At 36.1% G+C, this 23,930-nt stretch overlaps 3 protein-coding genes across 5 annotated transcripts in view; 2 read left to right on the top strand and 1 right to left on the bottom strand.

Moving 5' to 3' along the window:
* The window catches only part of LOC106878736 (E3 ubiquitin-protein ligase KCMF1), a 57,527-nt gene extending 52,337 nt beyond the window's left edge, over positions 1–5,190 (top strand). The window contains exon 10 of the mRNA XM_052974540.1: positions 3,988–5,190. Within this exon, the coding sequence (XP_052830500.1) occupies positions 3,988–4,819 (832 nt within the window). The 3' untranslated portion in view covers positions 4,820–5,190. The remainder of the gene's footprint in view (positions 1–3,987) is intronic.
* Positions 5,191–6,324: 1,134 nt separating this feature from the next.
* On the bottom strand, positions 6,325–16,248 carry LOC106878739 (28S ribosomal protein S18b, mitochondrial). 2 transcript variants are annotated; one of them, XM_014928052.2, is made up of 6 exons: positions 16,109–16,248; positions 14,155–14,327; positions 11,709–11,792; positions 10,533–10,659; positions 9,323–9,410; positions 6,325–6,641 (listed from the first exon to the last, which is right to left on the bottom strand). In XM_014928052.2, exons 1-6 carry the CDS (start codon positions 16,209–16,211, stop codon positions 6,596–6,598), a joined length of 621 nt encoding a protein of 206 aa, XP_014783538.2. In that variant the 5' UTR covers positions 16,212–16,248; the 3' UTR covers positions 6,325–6,595. The 2 variants fall into 2 exon arrangements, with proteins under 2 accessions (XP_014783538.2, XP_052830210.1); XM_052974250.1 differs by having other exon boundaries at positions 9,335–9,410.
* Positions 16,249–16,868: 620 nt separating this feature from the next.
* LOC106878737 (ELMO domain-containing protein 3) overlaps positions 16,869–23,930 on the top strand; it is a 19,132-nt gene continuing 12,070 nt past the window's right edge. The window contains exons 1-2 of one of the 2 annotated variants that reach the window (XM_052974249.1): positions 16,869–17,878; positions 22,999–23,214. In XM_052974249.1, the coding sequence (XP_052830209.1) occupies positions 22,999–23,214 (216 nt within the window). In that variant the 5' untranslated portion in view covers positions 16,869–17,878. The remainder of the gene's footprint in view (positions 17,879–22,998; positions 23,215–23,930) is intronic. The other variant, XM_014928049.2, reaches the window with a different exon arrangement.

Raw genomic sequence — 23,930 nt, 5'->3', positions numbered from 1 at the left:
TGGTGTATTTTATGTGCCACCCACACAAGAGCCAGTCCAGGGGCACTGGCAACAATCTCGCTCGAAAGTCCTTACACATACCGATATACATTATAAATGATTGTAAACTGCAATAAATGCACTGCTCTTTAAAATATCTACCTAATAAACTGGATTTTTTTTTTTTTTTTTTTTTTTTTTTTTTTTTTGGAAAACGAAAATTTGATTTATAACAAATTTTCAATTTCATCAGTTCTCTAACTAAAATGAAATAATAGAATAACATGGGTAAGAAGAATAAGAATCCAGAAGATACATTCAGAAATATTTCTGGTTTATTATATAATATTTCACCATTTTAAAATGGTACTCAACGAGAAAATGTAAATGGCAGATGACAGTTATGTATTTTAAACATGCAAATGATATTAACTGATATTCTAGTCTTGACTACACTGGTTATTTTATAGGTGTATTGCCTTTAGTATTTATAACCTAAACATGTTCTCATTCTGAAGATTTCAGTTTTGCCCCAGTCAGTTAAAAAATTGCTTCTGCCTTTACATGCTTTTTTTTTTTTTTAGTTGCAGCATGTACATATCCAGTTTTTACTTTCCATTATTATCGTTTGGTATGTAACCCCCTAGTTGGACATCAGTTCCAATTAGAAAACAAAACGTATCAGATAATTAATCAGAATCTCTTTTCATCAGCTCTGCTTAGCAAGAGATTTGAAGCACTGGAGCACATTGTGCTGCTGGTTTTGACCATTTCAAACATACATTTGCGATCTCATTACTTATATTCTATTACACTCTACCTGTTTAAAGTCAGTTTTTTTTTGTTTTTTTTTAGTTCCTGAGGTTGGATGTTTTTACTTTTTCTTTTGTCTTTTTTTAATTCTTAGTTTCCCTTCTCTTTCCAAATCTACCATAATAGTTTGTCAAGTCTTGTTTATTATTATATAGTCAAATCCATGCAAGCATAGAAAAATGGACATAAGATGATTTGTCATTACATTTTAAAATATCTTGTTGGGTTATAATTAATCTCTCTAACTTATAAATTTATCACTTACTTTTTACTGATTGATGAGTTAGGCATTCTATTTTTCCTGTCCTTCCCCTGCTATGCTCTTCTCTTTGGTAGTGTTTCGTGGAGTTGACTGTAGTTCAAGGTATTTGTGAAGTAGTGCTGTCCCTGACTTTGTCTATCCCCACTTTCTGTTGTAATTTTGCATTTTTATGCCGTTATAGCTGTCTATTTGTGGAGGCTGACTACACATGTATCTTCATTCCATATTTGTTTATTACATTTTTCATTATTTAATTCAAGAAGCAGGTGTAAGGAGTATGATGGTGGATGTTATTCATATAAAAGCAATATTATTTATGTAACAAATACATCAAATACTGTAAAGTTTAAATAAATCTATCAAATTGAAAACAATACTATCAGTGTTGCAAATATATACATAGCGATTTACATTTTTCCCTATACTGTCTTTGACTTCTGCTGCACATAATCTCCACAATCAGTGCATGTTACTTCACCATGCTTGCAGAGTCACATCTTGGCAGACACTTTTAATGTTTAAGCTGCTTTCTTAGTTCTCTTACATACACTCCTAACTTTTGCATTACATATTCAGCTGACCATCATTGCTTCAATTTTCTCAGCTTCTACAGATCTCATTGTCTGTGTATATGCTTCATAATCATCCACCATCATATTCCTTACACCTGCTTCTTGTAGTTTTCTTTTTGTGCAGAGAAAAATCCTTCATTGCTTGGACACTGGCTCTCTCAACTTCTTTCTGTTTTATAAATACTTCTGCTATCACTAATTAGATCTTCCTAACAGAAACTATCAACTAGATTTAATGAACACATCTGAAGCCTTGATTCTGTGTGAAACCCTACAGCATGTTTTGTGTATTCATTGTCAACTTCCATCTTGTGCCCTCTCCTAATTACTACCACTTAATCTTTCATGTTGACCTTTAAGTTTCTGAACTTTTTCTGCTATTCTTCAGCAGATTTTTTTTACAATGAGATCTGGAATATAAAACATAAATATTCAGTCTTGAACTGTAAGAAATAAGTTTAGAGCAGAACCCCGGTGGACATACTTTACACTTGATTCACTACCTACCCTATCATTGTTTTTATTTTCATGTGTGGTTTAATCTTTCCTGGCAGTTGTCTCATAATATGAAACATTTCATTTCACATCATCCTAGTATAAACCAGAACACCCATTTTATCCACTTTGCTAATACTTATATAACTACTTTCAAAACTTGGTTCATCTGTTTGAGGCTTTTGTATTTTGTTTCTTTCCTGTGCATCTCATTTGCCCTTCAGTAATACTGGTATGCCAGGCATTGTGGGGAGGGCATCTTTATAAATGACCTGATTAACCAAAAAAGTAAATAACATGATTCATTTCTTGCTTTTGTTTACTCACCTTACTGAATCTTAATTGCTTCTTCACTCTCATTAGTCCACTTATATTCCTCATGCAACAACTTTTTTGAATGACGCTTCCATGCTCCTTTGTGTTTTTTCTTTTTCATATTTTATTTATTTATTCAATGATATGCTGGTTCATACTAACATTGCTTTACAATTCAAAATACTTTAAGCATCCCAACTTCATTGTGCTGAGCATTAATTAGCAAACCTAATGTTCTGCAGCAAACATTATTTACTAACTAAAACTTGTCACCTAAATACTGTTAGGTTAAGTTCATTTCACAATCACTTGGTTCTGGGTTCAATCCCATGCAGTGGAGTCATACCCAGTATCTTTTATGACCGATAGCCTTGGATCAGTCCAAACCTATGAGTGAAATTGGATAGATGGAAACTATGAAAGCCCATCAAACTGTACCTATTCTTATCACATCATCATCATTTAGTGTCCATTGTCCATGCTGGCATGAGTTGGGCTGTTTGACCAGTTGGAGGGCTGCACTAGAGTCCGATTTGGCATGGTTTCTATGGTTGGATGCCCTTCCAGACACCAACCACTCTGAGAGCGTAAGAGGTGCGTTTACGTGCCATTTGCATGACACCAGTTTCTGTTACAACTACAATTTTACTTGGTTTGATGGGTCTTCTCAAGCACAACATAATGCCAAAGGTCTGTCATTGCCTCCCATAAAGTCCAACACTCAAAAGGAGCTCTTCACGTGCCATTGGCATCAGACACTTTGCCTCGGTGAGCCCCAACACTCAGGTAGAACTAATTCATTACTTTAGTTTAACACCACCATCTGGCCCTTGGGTACATTAAATGATCTTCATTTTGATCAGCTCTTCAGGTAGAATATAACTCAATATCTTGATGCTTTGCCCCTCGCTGCAATACAGGAACTATTATAGTTCCTTCTTTGCCTTCCACTGCCAGTCTCAAAGGCCATGCAAATATTAGGTGCTGCCCTAATTCTCTGATTAAGCCATCAATTTGTTTTTTAATTCAACAAACATGCCACAAGAGATGAGAAGCATCATAGTATTTATAGATGATGTTTTATATCAGAATTGTTCATTATGAATATCTGTTTAACCCTTTGAAGGCATTTTACTATGAATAAAACATAACTCCAAACCCTAAATTGCTATACTGATGAAAATCATTGAATTCCTGTCTCTGTTTCTCTCTCCAACCTTCACGAGGTCCAGTATTGCAACATAAAAGCACTAGATAGATGGGAGGTAGTAGGAATCAACTATGTGGCTTATAAGGCCGTCATAACTCCATTCACAATATTATGAGTTCCTATATCTTTGGTAGATTTATAATTTAACTCATTACTTACCTTAACTCAATAATCACTTTGATGTATGTGACTTAAAATTTATTTCAAATCCAGTGATTTGTTGCATTTTGATTTTTTAGCAATATTTGTTTTATTGTACTTGACAAAGTGAATATTTAGTAATTACATTTTTTTTCTGTTTTCTTTTTTCTCTCTTTTTTTTTTCTCCAATTTATCTGCAGATGTATGGAGTTTGCATTGTCAGAAGGAGATCAGAGCATTTTAGAAATGGACCATAGTTTGTTCGTTCAAGAAGTTCTCCTATCAACATTAGATGACGAGCTACAACCATTATTCTTAGAAAAAATGATACAATTGGAGATTGGCAGTGGGGTGAACCCTCAAGAAAAGGCACCTAATATTGGGGGTGGAAGTGGCAGTAGCAGTGGCGGCAGGAGTGGCAATGACAATTCCAGTGGCGGTACTGTTAGTGGTGAGAGCAGCAGCAGCAGTAGTAGCAGCAACGATACTAGTCTGCAGAAATCCACAGTGAAAAGTAAAGCTACCCGTCAAAGACCACTAGAGAGTTCCCTGCACAATCAACCGAAAGGTAGTGGTAGCAGTGGCAACTCGAATTGTAGTAGTGGAGGAAATGGAAGTGCTGGTAGCTGCAGCAGCAGTGGGGCTACTAGTAGTGGGGCCAGTTGTGGAAGCAGCAATATTGCAGGTGGTGGTACTCAAAATATCACAGTGATCAAACAGATGTCAGCTTCTTCTAATTCTGCTTCCCGTAGTGCATCAGGGACAAGTCCGATCTCTGCAACTTCTCAGAGTTCTTCACTTACACAAGCCAATTTAGTATTGCTTTCTGGTCAGGGGAGCAACATTGGGCGAGGGTTAAATACAGGGGGACAAGGGGTGGGTAATATGGTTGGGGGGAGCGCCACATCTCAGGCTCAGTCCAGATCAACTGGTTTGAGAGAACCTCTTGTCAGTACAAGTTCAGCTAAGAGGTATATGCTCAAGCATTTAGAAGCTACAAAAGCTTCTGATAGAGAGCCTCCACCACACTAACATATAAAAAAAAAAAAATTCTTGGCATAACTATTCAGAATACAGTTTTGTGGTCTTTATTTATTTCCTGGAAGACGTTCTTGCTTTGCTAGAAAACTTTGTAGCGATTCATGAGGAAACATTTGAAAAAAAAAAAAAATAAGGCCTTTTTAAGCAGCAAAGGCAATATAAAGATGGACAACGGATTGTACATAGATTACTTGAACTGACACCAGAATCTTTTAGACTTGCTGTGAGCTTTTGTAAAGTTGGCCTGTGATATTTGTATTGTTTTGCCATTGATATGGCCCAAGCCATGTTAACAGGAATAAACAAAATCCACGCTTCTAATCGGCTACGACTGGTTTGAGGTGTAGTTCTGTCAGACCTGACTCAGATTTTGATGTCTTTTTGAATAATTGAATTTCTGTGACTGTTTCTCCTCTCCAAAACTCCCACTTGTGCTAACTTGAAATCCAAATTTAAGGTAAAAGAAATAAAAAAAAAATTTAAAAAGAGATTAATTTCTAGTGATCATGTGTGCTTTTACACTCTTGCAGACATTCTTAATTATATGTTCCTGATAAGAATATCACTGCACAAATATGTGTATTTACATAAGCAGCTGAGTGTAAATGCACACTCACACACAGGAGCATAAATGAGTTGGCATTATCTGCTATTCTCACTCTTCTTTCCAGTTAAAAAAAAACATATTGGGGGCAAAAAAAATTTAGAAAATGTATTAAATAAACTTTGTCTAGGTCTTGATCATTTCAGAATCTTTCTTGAATTTTTTTTTCTCTTCTGCTTCCCCTTTTCTCTCCATATCCCTACCTATCCTAACCAGTCTTTTCCATAGCTCTAATATATCAAACCATCTATAATAAACATGTATAATTCACTGCAATAATTATGTAAATATGTGAGCACAAGTGCTTGGATCTGCTACAATGAAGTACACACATGACTATCACTGCTTCCAAGACCTGAAAGAGTGTATTTAGGGGGAATATTTTATTTTATTTATATTTTTTTTTTTTTTAAATCCTCATTGCTTTTCCTTCCCTTTTCCATTCTGCTGTCTCGCTACTTGAGGCAGAGGATGCATGTTTATATAATGAAAGTGTTTAAAAATTGAAATAAACTTATTTCAATCAACATAATTTTGTCCAGGCTACCATTTCATTTCTAATTTCTCTTCAACTTAAAAATTTCTATCAAAATATTTTAGAATTTATTCCTATATTAACTTTCATAAAACAATAAAAAGGACAAAAAAAAAACAAAAAAAGTACCCTTCTCTTTAATCTTGTCGGGATTTCCTCCACCTTCTCTCCCCTCTAATATTTCTTTTGATAAAGAATATAACCGATCACATGGCCGAGTTATTTTTTTAACTTGCTGTTTTGTCTATTGTGCAGCTAGGTAAACTGGCTTACCTTCTGTACTCCTTCTACCTAGTTTTGATATCTACTAATAACTAATTTCAAGGATATCTCTTTCATTGGTTTGCTAAGGCTGGCTTATCAACATTTTAATGTTTATTATAAAACACATACATACACACACACAGCTCACATATTGTCCCAAAGAGAAGGTTTGTGTTGAGTAAGTCCTCTCATCTTCTGAATATTTTCTGTTATTTAAATAACACAGATTATTGTTGGTGTGGATACAGATATTTCTGCACTGCTATGATCATACTTTATACCATTTTCAACACTTGATTCATTTTATTCAGCACAAACACAACAAGGCTGTTTCATTATGGAGCACTATACACATATTTTTCTGTCAGCTGTACATCTTTTCCAATAAGTTGTTATACAACTTGGAAAAACTAAAATTTAAAAAAAAAGAAAAAAAATTACCTTGGATTTCAATCAGATTTTAGTGCTATTTCATAAGATTTCCAAGAAACACTTGGCTTATTTTCAAGCATTGTATATTTTGTACAAAAATAGTAAAATAGATTTCATAAATTTCAAACTACAAACATAATCATTGCTTATTTATTCCTGTTAGAAATATCTAAAAATCAGTTTCTTTAAAAAGAAATCTGTTTGATTAAATTTTATATAAGAGAGAGCTGCAAGAAAATGCATACTCCTATGGATTAATTAGTTATTTGGACATTTCATGGCTATATGTTTTCAATCAGTAAACTGATTTAGTCAATGAAATTATCAAATTTTTCAAAGCATGCATTCTTAATCTGGTTTATTAATTAGTTATTTTCATAAGTTAAAATATTAATTCTAATTGATAGCATAATCTAAAAGATTACTGTTATTTTTAACAAAGTGCAGAAATTTCATTAGATTCTTTTTTTTTTTTTTAATTAATGCAGGGGTTAACTAGTTTTATGACTAAACATTGTTTAGTATAGCTGGTTCACAACTACCGAGATCATGAAATAAGAGTCAGTTCTTGTTTTACTGTTAATTATTGATTTGTATTTATACAATTTTCAAAAATTTGGCCTACACACTTGTACTGTTTTTTTTTTTTATTTTTAATAACTAACATTTAATTACATGCTAATTAATAATATATAACCATAATGGTGTAAGTTAAGCCAGAATGTGAATTTGGGTTGGTGGTTTTTGTGGGGTGTGGGGTTTCTTTTTGTCCCAAAACTTGGAAACAAATTAAGAATGCAGAAGTTTGTACACTTAGCTGAGATTATGGGGGGAGAGGGAAAGACAGAAAAACTGAAAGAATTCATCCAGCCAGGTTTCATTTGGCTCTACAGAGATGGCAGTGAAACTGAAGGAATTTGTGTAAAGAATTCATCCCAGATGGTTTCATTTGAGACGGGTTTGATTCAGAACGTTTAGTTAAAAATTCTGTTTGTGTCCTTAATCACCATTTTGTGTGAATGTTGTGTTTGAATGATCTCTATTGCTCTTTTTATTTTTATTTTTTCTCGCCCCAACTGAATAAATCAAATTAACTCTGCTTATGGTGATCTAAGGACTAATTATTATATACAAAGTTAATTATAACAACTTTAAAGGAACAAAAAAAAAACCCCTGAAAAGTCACTACTAAATATTTTATATTTCATATTTATTAAGATTGTTGTTACATGTAGAATTTTATTATATATATAACCTGACCACAAAGTTAATATTGGAACAGCTAATGGAAAGTTGATTAGTTTTCTTCCCTAAAAAAAAATTTTTTAATTTAAGTGTTAATTATGCTTGCATTCTCCCTTCTGCAGCTTAGTTAAATCATTATTTAAAAAGCCAGCTCCTCATCCTATTCCAAATAGGTTGTTAACCTTGTGTAAATGTATCATCAAGTTAGAACAGAAAGGGGGCAATGGTTTGTTATTTTTTTTATACAATTTCATTTTTTTTTTTTATTTTTTAAGTATAACTGCATTTCAAAAAATTTAAATCTTAATTATATTCCAAGTAGTCACAACAAATTGCAGAGAAATATAGGTTTGTCACCCTTGTTTTAGAATTTAAATTTGAGTTTATTTAAGTCGTATCTTTTAATCACAGATAGAAGCTTCTGCGAAGTGCTTGTTATTTTATTTTAAAAATTTCTTTGCAAGCACTTATTTAATATATTTTCTCTCTATTTTTTTTCTTCAAATTATCAACTGACCTTAAAAAAAAAAATACTTGCTTTTGCAATTGTATTATTCTTTAGCAAGTTTTCAGACATTGAAAGGGCAACATGGAATAATAAATTTGATTGGTTTCATCACACTTTTATGCCTCGTTATTTTTGCTTTAAATCTTTTCTCACACTTTAAAAACAATGTGTATATCTATTTACACACACTGTATCTTAACTGCAGGTTGCCTAAATATATTTTGGTAAAATAAAATATTCTATAATGGAATAATCAGTACTTTAATTTGTATAATTAATTTTTATTTCAGCTAACTGTCACAAGACATTTTCAGAGATTTGCTTGTTAAATTGGAACTTATCTACTTTCAAAGCAATTTTTTTTCCCCCTATTCCTTTATCTTTTGTAATAGCCTAAACTAATCTAGACAGTTTCATAACAGAAAGCTATATAACACAAATTACTAGATTTTTAAAAAATAAGCATCTCAACTGTAAATTAGGAGCCAAACTAATAAGCCTTGACAATATCTGCTCAAGTTGGTCTCCTGACAGTTATGCTCTCCAGATTCAACCCACAAAATTCAATATAGTTGTATATTTTGCTAAAGCAAAGAATATATATTTTCAACTTAGCATGGGTTTCTAAAAAGAAAAATGTTTAAGTGAATATTTCATATGAATAGCATTGTCTGGTCTTTGTGCAGTCTAGAAACTTAAGGCTTAAATCCTGATTACTAATTTTGTAAGAGTTTTAGGCAGTAGAATTGACATCTATTTCAGAGGTGAAGTAGAGCAAAACAAAAGGAATTTTTTTTTTTTTTTACTTGTCAATATTTTACAACATAAATAAGATTACAAGTTCAAATATTTTTGCAAAGAAAAGCCAATAACTTTATTCTATTTATTACATTAAGAAATTCTTACTAAGAGTCGTACTTCTTCGGTCGAAGTGGATCAAAGAGTTTAGGATCTTCCACATAGCGCCGGTCTTTAAACATAAAGGGCATTAAACCTACAAAAGAAATAAATATTGCAGTTAAAAGGGGAGGTGTGGAACTGTCCAAAACTGGTTTTAGTTAAAACCAAGGTAAACATAAAATCACTTTTATTCACCAATAACATTTGCTCTTCCTTGTTAATGAATACAAAACTTAAACATTTGAATCAGAATAAAGAAAAATGATAGCAAAGAACTGATATCCATAGCAACATGGAAAACTGACATCAAATGGTGATGAAGATGATATATACCACAGAACCCTAGAAGCTACTAATCTGAGCATAATCCATTGAATGGACAACGTACAAAAAAGGCTCAATTGCAAGTATGCTGATAAAAATGATTGTTGCATACAAGAGAAGACAACTGTGTTCGTTTGCATGAGGGGAACTGATGACAAAGATTTGGGCAGAAGTAATTTGATCTGACTGAGATGAAGTGCATAGAAATGTGCTACTGTATATAAATTTTTTTTTTTTAATGCATAAATAGGATATTCTACATATTCTCCAGTGCATCTTGAACAGGTGTCTCCTACTGTAGCCTTACTAGTGTCATGTGAGTGGAAACAGATGGAAATCCATGTGTATGTATGAATATACATGTATCTGTAAGTGTTTACATTCCACACCCATCCATCAAATCATTGAGCAGAAAATGATGTCATCTAGCTGTATGCTTTTGAAAACAAGTGGAGCAAAATAAATGCATTACTTGAAAAACAGGTAAGTATTAGTGACAAGAAAAGTACTCAGTTGTAAAACAATGGCCCAATATGTATTCATCAACCCCATGCTAGCTTAGAAAAAATGCTGTAAAACCAACAATAACAAACAGTAAGTTGTAGGATTGAAAAATGACTAAAAAAAATCACTTTTATTCTTTAGCATTTAAACCAGTAATATCCAGCCCAAATATTCCACTTGTTTTATGTTCAAACTAGCCAGATCTGACCTCCCAAGGCGGTGCTCCAGCATGGCCGCAGTCAAATGACTGAAACAAGTAAAAGAGTAGAAGAGAGTATAGATGAAATGCCACTAAGCATTTTCCCTAGTGTGCTGACAATTCTGCCAGCTTACTGCCTTCAGATATACAAAGAGATGTTAAAAAGGTGATAAATGTATTGTGACTTACCAAGCTTTCTGGAAGTTTTAACAAGCCTGGAAACTTTCTTTTGCATCGGTATACAAAGACCAGTTATTGATCGGTTGAGCAGCTGGCCAGTGAATGGTGAAACAAACTGACTTAATAACTGCACATTCTGAAAATATAACCAGAAATTGGTGAGCTATACTCTATAACTGTCTTTAACATATCACAATATAATACATAAGAGAGACAATATAATGTGTAATACACAAAGATAGGCAATACTTATGTAATACACACAAATACAATATAAACATAATACAGAGAGAGAAAGAGACTATAATACATATATAATACACAGAGAGGCAATATAATACATCTGTAATACATAGAGAAAATATTCTTCGTAAGCCTAGTACTTATTCTATCGGTCTCTTTTTGCCGAACCGCTAAGTTACGGGGACGTAAACACACCAGTATCTGTTGTCAAGTGATGTTGGGGGACAAACACAGACACAAACATATACTCACACATACACATATATATACGACGGGCTTCTTTCAGTTTCCGTCTACCAAATCCACTCACGAGGCTTTGGTCGGCCCAAGGCTATAGTAGAAGACACTTGCCCAAGGTGCCACGCAGTGGGACTGAACCCGGAACCATGTGGTTCGTAAGTAAGCTACTTATTTCACACAGCCACTCCTACACCTAAAAATTTTCATTCAATAAATAATATTAGAAACCCTGCCAAATCAGACTGGAACTTGGTACAGCTCGCTAGCTTACCAGTTTCAATGAAACTGCCCAACCTATGCCAGCAATGAAAGCTGACACTAAATGATGATGAGGATATATATACATATACAACAGGCTTGTTTCATTCTCTGTCTACTAAAACCAGTCACAAGGCTTTGGTTAGCTCAAGGATATAGTAGAAGACATTTGCCAAAAATCCCACATAGTGGGATTGAAGCAAACTTCTTACCACACTGCCGTGCCCGCATCTATCATACAATAATACCATCTTTATAAAGCTTTAACAACTACACATCGGTCATACATAAAATATTCATAAAATTTACATGTCTTACAGTATATTTTTTTATATGCATCATATAATCTACAGCCTGTATTGTCATATACTGTAAAATACAGAATATTACAATACCGGCTGTAAAATACATGTGTTACGTGTAGTTTATTCAACAATATCTTACCTTGTAGTCTAGTTTTACATCATGTTGACACAAAATACATCTCTTGTATGGCTTTGCGTAAGGATTTGGCATTGTGGATACAGGCTAAAAAACAAAAAAATCAAGAACACTTTTAATTATTTGTGTTGTGTAGTTATTAAAACAAAACTAAACAATTACAAGATATCAATAAAATTCTATTTACTGTGTGAGAGACTGAACACAAGCAGATAATAACTGTTCAGGCTATTGAAAGATTTAACCTTTTGATTGATATTAGGTTGATATCTACCTGAAATCATCACTGATTCTACTTACTGTTTTACACTGTTCATATCTAGGTTATAATATTCTGTTGTAATTAGTTGTGAACTTTTTAAGTTATGTTCCAATCACTGACTTATTAAGAACAAAGTTATTTTATTAAATCCCTGGGCAAGCATTTTCTGTTATAGTCCAGTCTAACCAAAGCCTTGTGAGTGGATTTGGTAGATGGAAGCTGAGAAAAGTCTGTCATATATCAGTGGGTGCTGAAAAGTTCCTGGCCTTAAGGGCATCATGAAAGGTCTGGTTGGAGGCCCAACCTTCCAAGTTCTTTTACAGGACTTAGGAAAACTGAAGGACCATTGCAATAAGTGTATGAATTTGAGAGGGGAATATGTTGAATAAAACCATAATTAACTGATCCTCCTGTATTTTCTTTTACCCAAAGCCAGGAACTACTCAGTACCTCCTCATATATGTGTGTGAGTGTGCATGAGTTAGTGTCCCTTTGTCTTGACACCATGTGATAGCTTTAAGTTAGTGTCACACACACAGTCATGCAAGCTGTGTCCTCCATTTACAGCTTTCCATGAGAAACAAGTCTGGTTATAGGGAAATAATTGCCTTACTTGGCAACAGGAAAGGCATCTGGTCACAGAAAATCTACCTCAACAAATTTTGTATGACCCATGCGAGCAATGATAATGATGAACAGATATCTCGTTGTTTATTACAAAGAATCCACCTTAATGAATACTCTTTCACTTGTTTCAGTCATTTGACTGCAGCCATGCTGGAGCACCGCTTTTAGTCAAGCAAATCGACCCCAGGACTTATTCTTTGGAAGCCTAGTACTTATTCTATCGGTCTCTTTTTGCCAAACCGCTAAGTTACGGGGACGTAAACACACCACCATTGGTTGTCAAGCGATGTTGGGGGGGACAAACACAGACACACAAACACACATATATATATATACATATATACGACAGGCTTCTTTCAGTTTCCATCTACCAAATCCACTCACAAGGCTTTGGTTGGCCCAAGGCTATAGTAGAAGACACTTGCGCAAGGTGCCACGCAGTGGGAATGAACCTGGAACCATGTGGTTGGTAAGCAAGTTACTTATCACACAGCCACTCCTGCGTCTACACAACTTTTGACATTTTATTCAGATTAGTAATTAGAAAATTGCCACAACCCGGAATATAAAAACCACAATATTGATTTCTAATAAACAAGATCTTAGAATTCGTAGGAAGGTATTTAGTTGACTGTCTCAACCTCAATAGATGACTGGTATTTCTTGTAACAGCACAGGAAAGGTGGTACTTATTAAATAAATGTTACTGAATGCTGCAAAATATTGCCTGGTGCTCTATTTGTCACCCACGACTCTCAATGAGGAATTGGGTCAGGGGATCTATTCAGCTTAAGTGCTGGCATAGCTGTGTGGTTATGAAGCTTGCTTCTTAAGCAAGTGTCTTCTATTGCAGCCCCCAAGCTAACCAAAGCCTTGAAAGTGGATTTGGTAGATGGAAACTGAAAAGAAGCCCATCATGTGTGTGTGCGTGTGTGTGATAGTGTCTCCTTGTCTTGACATCGTGATAGTTGTGAACAAGCGTCGCCAACATATAAGCAATGTCTTTTATTTCCAATCCTTCATGAAAACATGTCTAGCCATGGAAAATTATTAAAGTTACTTGGAAACTTGTGAAGGTTGGCAACAGGAAAGGCATCCACCTACAAAAAAAATCTGCCTCAACTAACTGTCTAAACCATGAGCAAGGAAAGGTAGACATTAAAATGATGATGATGAGAATGACGACCTGCAAGAAATATCAATTAAATTTCCCACAAGTCACACCTTATGCTTTAATTCTTCAGTATTCAAACCAGCTATATCCAGCCAAAATATACTATATGTTTTATGTTCAAACCAGCCAGATACAGCCTCTCACACCTATCCTACAATGTCCTTTTAAAAAAAGCAATCACATTATGAAAATCTCAAAGCTACAAGATAATCCATGATTAATTGAAAGCATCCAGAATAAATAGGCATAATATTTGATAAAATTATCTGAATGCTTAAAGGGTTAAAAAAAAATCTGCAAGTTACAGCTGAAATGCTGTTACTCATAAGACTGCTCGACTACAGATGACTTGGGTGCTAAACCACAAAATAAAGCATCTCACTCACCTCATTCTCTTTATATTCTTTTAAAAGTTTTGTAATTTCTTCAGGGTTATGTTCTATATGTGGCTCCATGAAAGGATGTTTGGGTAGAAACTTTAATGGTGTTTTATATCTCCGCTCTGAAATCGGCTTCTTTTTGACTATTGTCAAAGACAGACATGGTATCTGAACCAGTTCTGAAAGAAGGAAAGCAAAAGAAACAGGTTTTAATTCTCTAGCATTTAAACCAGCTATATCCAGCCCAAAATATCCTACCTGTTTTATGTCCAAATCAACCAAGTCAGGCCTTTCACACCTACTCTACAATGTCCTTCTAAAATGAATAATGGCATCATCAAAATCTCAAAGCTATGAAATAATGCAGGATTAATTCTAAACAGATGAGATCACTTGTCAGACAAGGTCATCACCAAGATTAAGATGGTTTTAAACTTTTTAATCCTGCAGCATTCAAACTGGCCGTATCCGGCCCAAATATTGTTCTTTTGTTCAAACTGGTCAGGTCCAGCCTCTTATACCTACCCTACACTGTCACTCTAAAAATAAACAATCATATCACTGAAATCTCAAAACTATGAGGTAATTCACAATTAATTCAAAGCAATGTGAATAAATAAGCATTACATTTGACAGAGTAATCTGAATGCTAAAGAGGTAAACTTCAATACCATGGCAAAGAAAAAAGAATTAGATGAATGGGTCTCGCAGAGGTGATAACAAGGGACTGAGACTTCTGGCGGTTGATTGTGCTGGAGAAGACTCAACAAGCTAAGCAAAATCCTGGCTGTTCTTGTATACAGGTACATCCCTTGCATCCCTCTTCAGTTAGGCAATTCTAATCTTACAGGCTCATGGGTGCTTGTGCCACATAAATGCACCCATGCTGGTGCTGCATAAAAGCAGCACCCAGTGCATTCTTATGTGGTTGGCATTAGGAAAGACATCCAGCCACAGAAATCGTACCGAAACAGAAATGGAGCCTGGACAGCTCTTCAGCTGGCCAGCTACTGTCAAACCATCCGACCCAAGCCAGCATGGAAAACAAACACCTCTTCTCTTTAATTCACTGATTTTTTTTTTTCGGGTGTGAATGAAGCTGGTATTTCTCAACTTGAGAACCAATGCCTAAAATCATACCCATCGAAGAAAGATGGTCCAATCTTCTTTCAACCGCCCTCACAAATGTTGAGTTTATTGCACATTCTATGAAAATGTCCCAAGTACTCTTCAACAACGCAAAAAAATTTTACTAGCTGTTCGCAGTGTGTATCACTTACAATTATGAAATATCTATACAAATACTTTTTGGATTACTATGACTTTACGAATATAAAATATGAAATTAACTCTTTATAATTCAAGTCAACATGTTGCTTATATTTTCTCTGCCAAGCGCTTTCTAAATTTCGAGTCGTTGTCTACTACTCCAACCAGGTTTTCATTGTGTATTACCTGTATTTCTTCAATTATATAACCGGCATAACTACAGGGTAACCGGCATAACTACAGGGTTTTACCCCCCAGACTTTGGGAGGTCATAAGGTAAAACCCTGTAGTTATGCCTATATAACCAATGCATTGTATACGACGCTCATGCTCACAACAATTTTGTTGTCATTCTTCCTATTCTTATAAAACCACAACCCACATTTCATAGCGAAAAATGAAAACGACATATAGATAAGTTATAAACTTGTTTGGGGGAAACGCAGAGTATATCAATTTAATGCCTTCACTTTGATGCAAGATTAATTTATGGGCTAAGAAATTATTAATTATATAAGATCAATTTATGGGCTAAGAAATTATTAATTATATAAACTTCGTTGTTTATAATCTACACACGGAGCATTGACCTTACCAACAGAGTAAGTGATATGAGGGACAAAATACAAAATAAAATAGAGGAGTGTTAAAAATATGGATTCTTATGAATAGATAGAAATATCGCACTTACTGTTAGCCTCCAATAAATTCTGGGGAGAACTGATACGACTTAATAATTCTACAGAACGAATTAACCCCGTCGTCCTTAAACAGTTCGTCCTGGACAGCGCCATTTTAATTGCTGCGGAGATATTCTCACATAGGTTTATCAACAAGTACAGGAATATCTATTTTTTAATAAAACATACCTTAAAATATAATTTTATTTGCTTAAAAATCAAGATATAATTATTGCATCGTTTTAAGAAGAAATTATCACTGCTCTATATTCAATTATCGCTTAAGTTAATCTCGCTAAAATAAATACCATTTGGTGGCACTGTGTAGAAACGTCATACATGATGACTTTTGATACTCTTCCAACCTTTTGCATTCTGAGTTCAAATCCTGTCGGGGCTTACTTGGGTAGTAGACTTAATCTGTTGCTTGCTTTAACCTTTTAACGGCGGGCAGTGTTGCATGTACGTGTGTGCCAAACGGGCAAAAGACAAAAAACATTTTTTTTTCTTTTTTTAAGAGTAATTTTTATTATTTTCATTATAAATAAGTACAAAAAGGAAACCAATGATAATTATCAGCCTGCCACACTTCCCATATGTTAAGTCGACGAGGCTCTGAACACTGTAATTTTTTCACAGTGAATGTCAAGCGACCGCATAGATACCATGCTTCTTCATTAGATCGTTGATTTAAAAGTTCCCTACCGCGTTTATTTAGCCGCTTTCATTTGGCTATTTGCCTTTCGTTAACCTTTAATCTATTAAAAGTATTCCTGGTTTTTAGAACAGGTACACCGCGTTTATGAATGCAGTGAGGCAACTAAAAGGGTTAAGGCCAGCAATGGCGTACAACTATAAAACACTGGCTCAAACAGTTCTATTCAATCCATAAAAATGATGATGATGCATCAACAACAGCAGCACCACACCACCACCCAAACTGAAAGAGACCTGCTAGATGTAGCAGTGGTTCGACCTGCTAGATACTGCTGTGGTTCGACTTGCTAGATATAGCAACCTAAAATACCTCAAATAAACTATACCATTTTAAGACGAATAAAACACATTTGACAGTGTAGTCCCTGGTATACAAAAAGACTGGACGGTTAGGCTGGACATTTTATCATAGTTCAACTCAATCAGAACAAATCTGATACTAAATAATAGCCTAAATAACTACCACTAAAGTTTCAATAGTAGGACCCGTGTGAGACGCACCAGCTGGGAAGTCTGTGTGCAGATCTCCTAGACAAAGACACCAAGAAATCACAACCTACTACCTTGATAAAAATAAGGACATATCATCTTGTCTTCTGTTATAATTCCATCTAATTTTATTTTAACGACTCCATAAGGACGAAAAACAAGTTTGACTACGACGAGATTTGAACTCAAAACATAAAGAGGCGTTTTACTTTTCTAACATTTTTGCGTCTCTCCGACGCGCTAACGATGAGCCAATCTACTGCGATGCGGCTTACGTAGACGTATGTATATAGAAAGAAAGATGTCTGTGCTAATATGCCTTTTCCATAACATAATTGTTGGATTGATACTGATCCGGAGACAACAACACTAACAACTGTAACAAATGCTCTGAAGTCAACTAATTGTGACATTCTAGTTGCCATAACACCGAATTAGTTTTGACCAATGGCTGTGAGAGAAACATTTACTTCTGTATTAAGTAGCGTCAAAATGTCTCCCTGACAATTGTTGCTGACGACGATACGAAGCAATCTAGTTGCCATAGAGTCGTGGACTCAGACTTATGCTATATAGTAAGTTTACAAAACAAAAAAAAATCCGTCTCTTTATTTATTATTCAATATATACATATGTATTTTTAATATATAAATGTATATCTATTTATATATATTGTGCACGATATTTAATTAACACTAAGTATTCAGAGATTATACGATATTTAATAAGTTTCCGATGTAAACACAAGCTCACTCCGCCTGTGAAGCTTCTGCCAAATTTACATTAAGAAGGAAAAAAAAATAATAAATTTTAATATAAACAAAACAAGCCATTTTTATGATTTCCTTTTAATTCAGTTTTAGGATACAAGTGTTGAAACTTTAGTGATTGCTGGTTAGGTTTGTTGTTGTGGTTGTTGATTTGTCCCAGTTATGTACCGTTTGAGTACATGAACCAGCTGTAACCAACCATATCTTTGTATATCAGAGACTTCTTTGTCAAATGTGTTCCTTTTTAAAGACGGTATGATATATTGCAGATATTTGGGGGTAATTTTTCTAATAGGTCGAACGACCACGTAGAGGCTCCTTCGGTGATGTTGTTGTTGGTGGTGGTGGTGGTGGCGGTGGTGAAACCGACAACGACTATGATGGTGATGGTAATGAAGATAATCACAACAATGATGACGAAATCAACGACTATACTGGTGATCATTCTGACACTCTGAAATGTATTTGGATCCATGTAGTAGCACCAATTGTTTCTCGTTTGTGGGGAGTGATTCGAAGGAGCTTTTGCTGCTATTTATTGCAGGTCAAGCGATTCTGTAAGACAACGGTTCCCAACTTTCATCAAATCAACAGTCTTCCGCGAGGCCTTATGTTTTAAAATATTTTAATAATTTAATGCATAATATATTTCATGGGGAAATATTTTTCAGATTTTGTTTACAGTAAATGTTGAGTTGTGGCCCTTACAGACTATCGTACTGCTTCACTTCGTGAACTATAGTACTCGAAGGGAGCTGTCTACGACGACTGCAGGTTCATTGGTGACTAACTAGGCTGACAGGGAATGGGAAGATCCAGGTGCAATATCTATAATGAAGGTTCTGTTCAGGGCTCGATTGTTGCTGTGCCATAGTTCTTCTTTAATTGTTTTATTCTCAATGATAGCCCTACATTCATTGTCGAGAGAAGAGACAAATTTGTGGGTGGGATGTCGCCTAGCGTCATAATTAGCGGCTATAGTAGACCAATGTTGATGATCAATGGGACAAGCTCCAAGAATTTTCTTTGAGATGTCCTTGTACGGTTTTTTTTTTTTTCTTTGGTGAGCCTTTGTCACAGTGGCATATGGGGAGTTCAATACACAGCACAGTGTTAGGCAGGCGATGATCCTCCTTTCTTGAAACATTTCCTACCCACTGCAACTGTGATTTTAACAACGTTACTTCGATACTGGTGACTCCCACCTCTTTGAGGACGCCGGTGTTGATAACAGTTACTCCAGTGGATGTTGAGAGCGGACCCCTGCTGGAAACGCTCAAGGAGTCTCAGGTGGTAAGGACAGGTAACCTACGATCTGCTATCGTCTCAGGTTGAACGGGCTGCTATTGGTGCAGTGTCGTATTAAGGAACTCTCCTCTTCATCGAGATCTTCAGTGACTTCTGCGAGCATCACGGTGAAGGTGATGAAGAGTGTGGGCCTGAAGATGCAGCACTGCTTCACACAGTTCCCTAGGAGGAAGGGCTTTGTGAATTCGTTGCTGTGTCTGCCTTGACCATACCAATCCTCATGTAGATGACCATGTTGGGGAATTTGGGGAGTCATCCCACTTTTTCCATGATTGATTACAGATTCTTCCTACTCACAGTATGGAACGCTTTGGTAAGATCTACAAGTATCTCTAAACAGTCTCCTGTTTTGTTCCCTGCATTTCTTTTGGAGCTTCCAAAGAACAAATATGTATCAGTGATCCTCCTGTTGGTTCTGAATACACATTAGTTCTCTAGAAGGAGCCTGTTTAGGAACATTTTTGCGAGAAATTTTCCTTGCAATTGAGAGTTGAAATTATTCACCAGTAGTTGAAGCAGTCGGACTTTCTCCCTTGTTCATGTGCAAGGTGATGATAATTGCCTCGCGAAGACCTTGTGGTATTTTGCCTTGTTCCCAGCAGCAGATACAGAATTTATGGAGTTTGTTGTGCAACGCTAGATCTCCATTCATTCTTCAGAGTTGGGGATGTACGTGCTGAAGGTAATTTTTAAATGTTTACAAAGTGCTTCCGAAGATGAATTTGTACGGTAGGTAAGATCCTTAAGCCTTGACTAAAGATTCGCCGGGAAACCAGCTTGCACTTCAGATTGAAACTTGCCAATCTGAAATATCTTTCTTGAATGCCTCTGAAGGACGAGCCGCTACACCTCTTTTCTTTGGTTCAGGTCTAAAAAGAAAGGACTGAGTTTGTAGCAAACAAGACGAGTGCACGTATGACACTCTGCATGCTCTGAGTGTGTAAGATGTCCCGCGGGCCTTTCTGAGTCACCAAGCTGTAGTCTATGAGATGCCAATTCTAAGACTGATGATGCATTCAGGTTGTCTTCCTGCTGGAAGATAATGTTGGTGATGGTGAACTGCTGCTCTACACTGAACTCCAGTAGAAGGCGCTCCTTGTGATTATAGTTTCCAACGCGATGTTCGCCAAGTACTCTTATCTAGGTCTCTGATTCATTACCTTGTCTGGCATTAAAGTAGCCAAGAATGATAACGTTGTTACCTGTAGTGGTGTTCCGTATTAGGTTGTGCAGTTCGTTATTGTTCTAAAGCTTGACTTTTCCTACAGTATCTACTTGAAGAGTTGGGGATACACATACTGAAGATTGTCGTATGCTACTCGGTTTGAATTGAGCGGCGCTTGGAGATGATGTGATTGGAGTGACTCATTGGCAGGTTTTCCAGCCTCGAAGCAGTTGTGTTCCTGATCATGAAACCAACTCAAAAAGGTGTCTTTCAATGTAGGCAGCACAAAGTTATTGAAAGTTACTCTCCTCTTGGAAATGAACTTCATGAAGAGCAACGATATCAACATTCAGTCTCAAAGTTCATGCGCAACCAGAGCAGAGCGTCCGCTTGAGAGATTGCTCTCTCTCTGATGTATCGAGCATGGTTCTGATGTTTCTAAATTCTAGTTTTAATTCCTGTACATCTAAACAAAAGACGTGTATTTACTGGTTGTTTGTTGTTGCTATTTGATCGCATTTGACGATGCTCGTTGACTACGGTCAGTCTACTGAGTAGGTGGAGGAATGAAAACTAACTTTAATTAGGCCTCCTTTTTTTTAGTTCCTCTCCTACATTTGGAGCAAATAGTGTTGTTCTTTGGGAAGGTCGCTTCGTCGTTCAGTGAGCTGTCAGATGATGTCGTTTCTGGGTCAACATCTATCGACACGTACCTCTGAACCACCTGATTGAAGGATCAAGACTGTGGCTTCCAGTGTCACCTTTCATCAGCCTTTTCTCCTTCACCTTCCCATCGCCACAGAATTTATTCAATGATCAAAGAGGGTGGGTGTAGACGTGGATGTGTCCTTTGGCTTGTACTGTTAATTATTCTATTTTAGCAGGAGAGCAACGTGTACTTTGCTGACCCTATCCGTCTAACGTGACCCAGCGAGCTAGACAGTGACAAGATCCTTGAATCGTTGGTGTTACGTTGGAGTTTCTGTTTTCTATGTAAATGATCTGACGAGGTTAACAAGTTGCATCTGCCCCGGTTTAAAGTCAGAGTTGTCCTTATCTTAGGCTGATTGCCAAGTAAGGTTGTGTCCAATCAACCCATCCAGTTATACCTCCAGATACTTTATCATGCTAAGATGTGACAAGGTCTGTAGAAACTGGGGTTCACCAACGAGAAGGCGTTGCTAGGGATATCATAATGTAGGAGAGACCATTTCTATTGGCATCTCATCTAGCAAACCAGAAAGTGGTTACGCAGCATTTACAACACTGGCAGAAGAAGAAGCTGTATATCACATGTGCACTTTCTCTGGGTATGCAAATCGTCAGACGAACCCCCCACCACCACCACCACCACCACCACCACCTCACACTGTCTGTAGCCTTTATTTTGCCTATGATACATTGTATAACATATTCATGAACATTTTACATTTCATTTAACATTTCGTAAGTGTAAAAGATGTCTTCATAACTCTTTAAGAATTATTCCCATAAATAGTTTACAACCAAATGGACCATGGTACTGAGCAGGATCACTTCTGAATGCTTCATTGGGTATTATACGTAGGGAGTCCCTCATACTTTGTCTCCTCTTATAATGAAGGAGCATCGCTTATGGTTAGAATATTTGGCTTATGATTAGAAGATCGTGTGTTCGATACCCAGCTGCTCCTTTTGTCCTTGAGCATGACACTTTATTTCATGTTTGTGGAGGCGCAATGGCCCAGTGGTTCGGGCAGCGGAATCGCGGTCGTAGGATCGCGGTTTCGATTCCTAGACCGGGCGTTGTGAGTGTTTATTGAGCGAAAACACCTAAAGCTCCACGAGGCTCCGGCAGGGGGTGGTGACGAACTCTGTTGTATTCTTTCACCTCATCTTTCTCTCACTCTTTTTTCCTCTTTCTGTTGTACCTGTAATTCAAAAGGGCCAGCCTTGTCACACTCTGTGTCACGCTGAATCTCCCCCGAGAACTACGTTAAGAGTACACGTGTCTGTGGAGTGCTCGGCCACTTGGACGTTAATTTCACGAGCAGGCTGTTCCGTTGATCGGATCAACTGGAACCCTCGTCGTCGTAACCGACGGAGTGCCATCCTTATTTCATGTTTCCACCTCCACCCACCCAATCCACTCAGCTGGCAAAAATGAGTAATACCTGTATTTCAAAGGGTCAGCCTTGTCACGTTTTATGTCCCACTGATTCTCTTTGAGAACTATATTAAGGGTACGTATGTCTGTGGAGTGCTCAGCCACTTGCACATTAATTTCATGAGCAGGCTGTTCCATTAGATCAACTGGAACCCTTGTCATTGTAACTGACAGAATGCCAAGATCTCCTCTTATTAAAGAACCTTAAACTTTATAATTGAGACACCAATATTTTTATATATTCATTGAATACAAAGCTGGAAAATGTTTCAAGTTTCATTATGAAAACAATCCTTATTTCATCAGATGTCTGACATGAATTCTTCAAAGAAGTATGACTACTGTGATGATAAGACTGGTAGTAATGATAATGGAGATGATGATGATGATGATGACATTGCTGCTGATATTACTGGTGGTGGTGATGATAATGGTGTGAACGATAATGATGATGATTTTAATGTTATCTCACCTGATGATATCATATTTTCTGAAAGAGATGAAATCAAATCCATATCAAAAGTAAGTTATTCAATCTTCTTCTATAAAATACAACATATCTTTTTCTTTATGGAGGGTTGGGTAATATTTTTAGTTCAGAAACACATTGAGAGAAATAAGAAAAAAAAAAAAAGCAATTCTTCCTTATATGTTTATTTTGTTGATTATTGAAATCCCCCCAAAAAATGAAGAACAAACACGACAAGAAAAAACAACACGAGGACGTGGTACATGCAAAGTATTAATAAGACGCCCGGGGAAGGAAAGAAAGGTAGTTTTTACGCTTCAAACAAAGCTCTTCGTCAGAAACAGGAGACAGAGAAAAATCCACATGTGGTTACATTTTGAAAAAATGTGGTTACATTTTCAAAATGTAACCACATGTGAATCGTTGGCAATTTTTTTCCTCTGTCTTCTTTTCTCTAGGACTTTCCTCTGTCTCCTGTTTCTGACGAAGAGCTTTGCTTGAAATGTAAAAACTACCTTTCTTTCTTTCCCTGAGCATCTGCTAATACTTTGCATATATCACATCCTTGCATTGTTGTTTTTTCTTGTGTTTGTTCTTTGTTTTTTTTTTTATGGATTTAACTATTTACCGCATGCTCACATGGACCCCTGGCCTTCTGACTGACTTTGGAGTACCTAATTCTCAGAATTCTTTCTACCATTGAATTATATTACCTTGTTCATTAGAAATACGCCATTTCTGCACCTTGATTGTAAATCGTATATATATA

This window comes from Octopus bimaculoides, chromosome 18 (genome assembly GCF_001194135.2).
Source record: "Octopus bimaculoides isolate UCB-OBI-ISO-001 chromosome 18, ASM119413v2, whole genome shotgun sequence".
NCBI classification, from domain to species: domain Eukaryota; kingdom Metazoa; phylum Mollusca; class Cephalopoda; order Octopoda; family Octopodidae; genus Octopus; species Octopus bimaculoides.
Note: the sequence above shows the minus strand (reverse complement) of the source record. Positions and strands in the feature narration are given on the sequence as shown.

Coding starts and splice junctions, on each gene's coding strand:
- LOC106878739 (XM_014928052.2), bottom strand. CDS start 16,211: ATGGCGCTGTCCAGGACGAACTGTTTAAGGACGACGGGGTTAATTCGT. Junction 14,328..16,108: donor GAATTTATTGGAGGCTAACA/GTAAGTGCGATA, acceptor TCCTTCTTTCAG/AACTGGTTCAGATACCATGT. Junction 10,660..11,708: donor ATGTAAAACTAGACTACAAG/GTAAGATATTGT, acceptor TTATATTTTCAG/AATGTGCAGTTATTAAGTCA.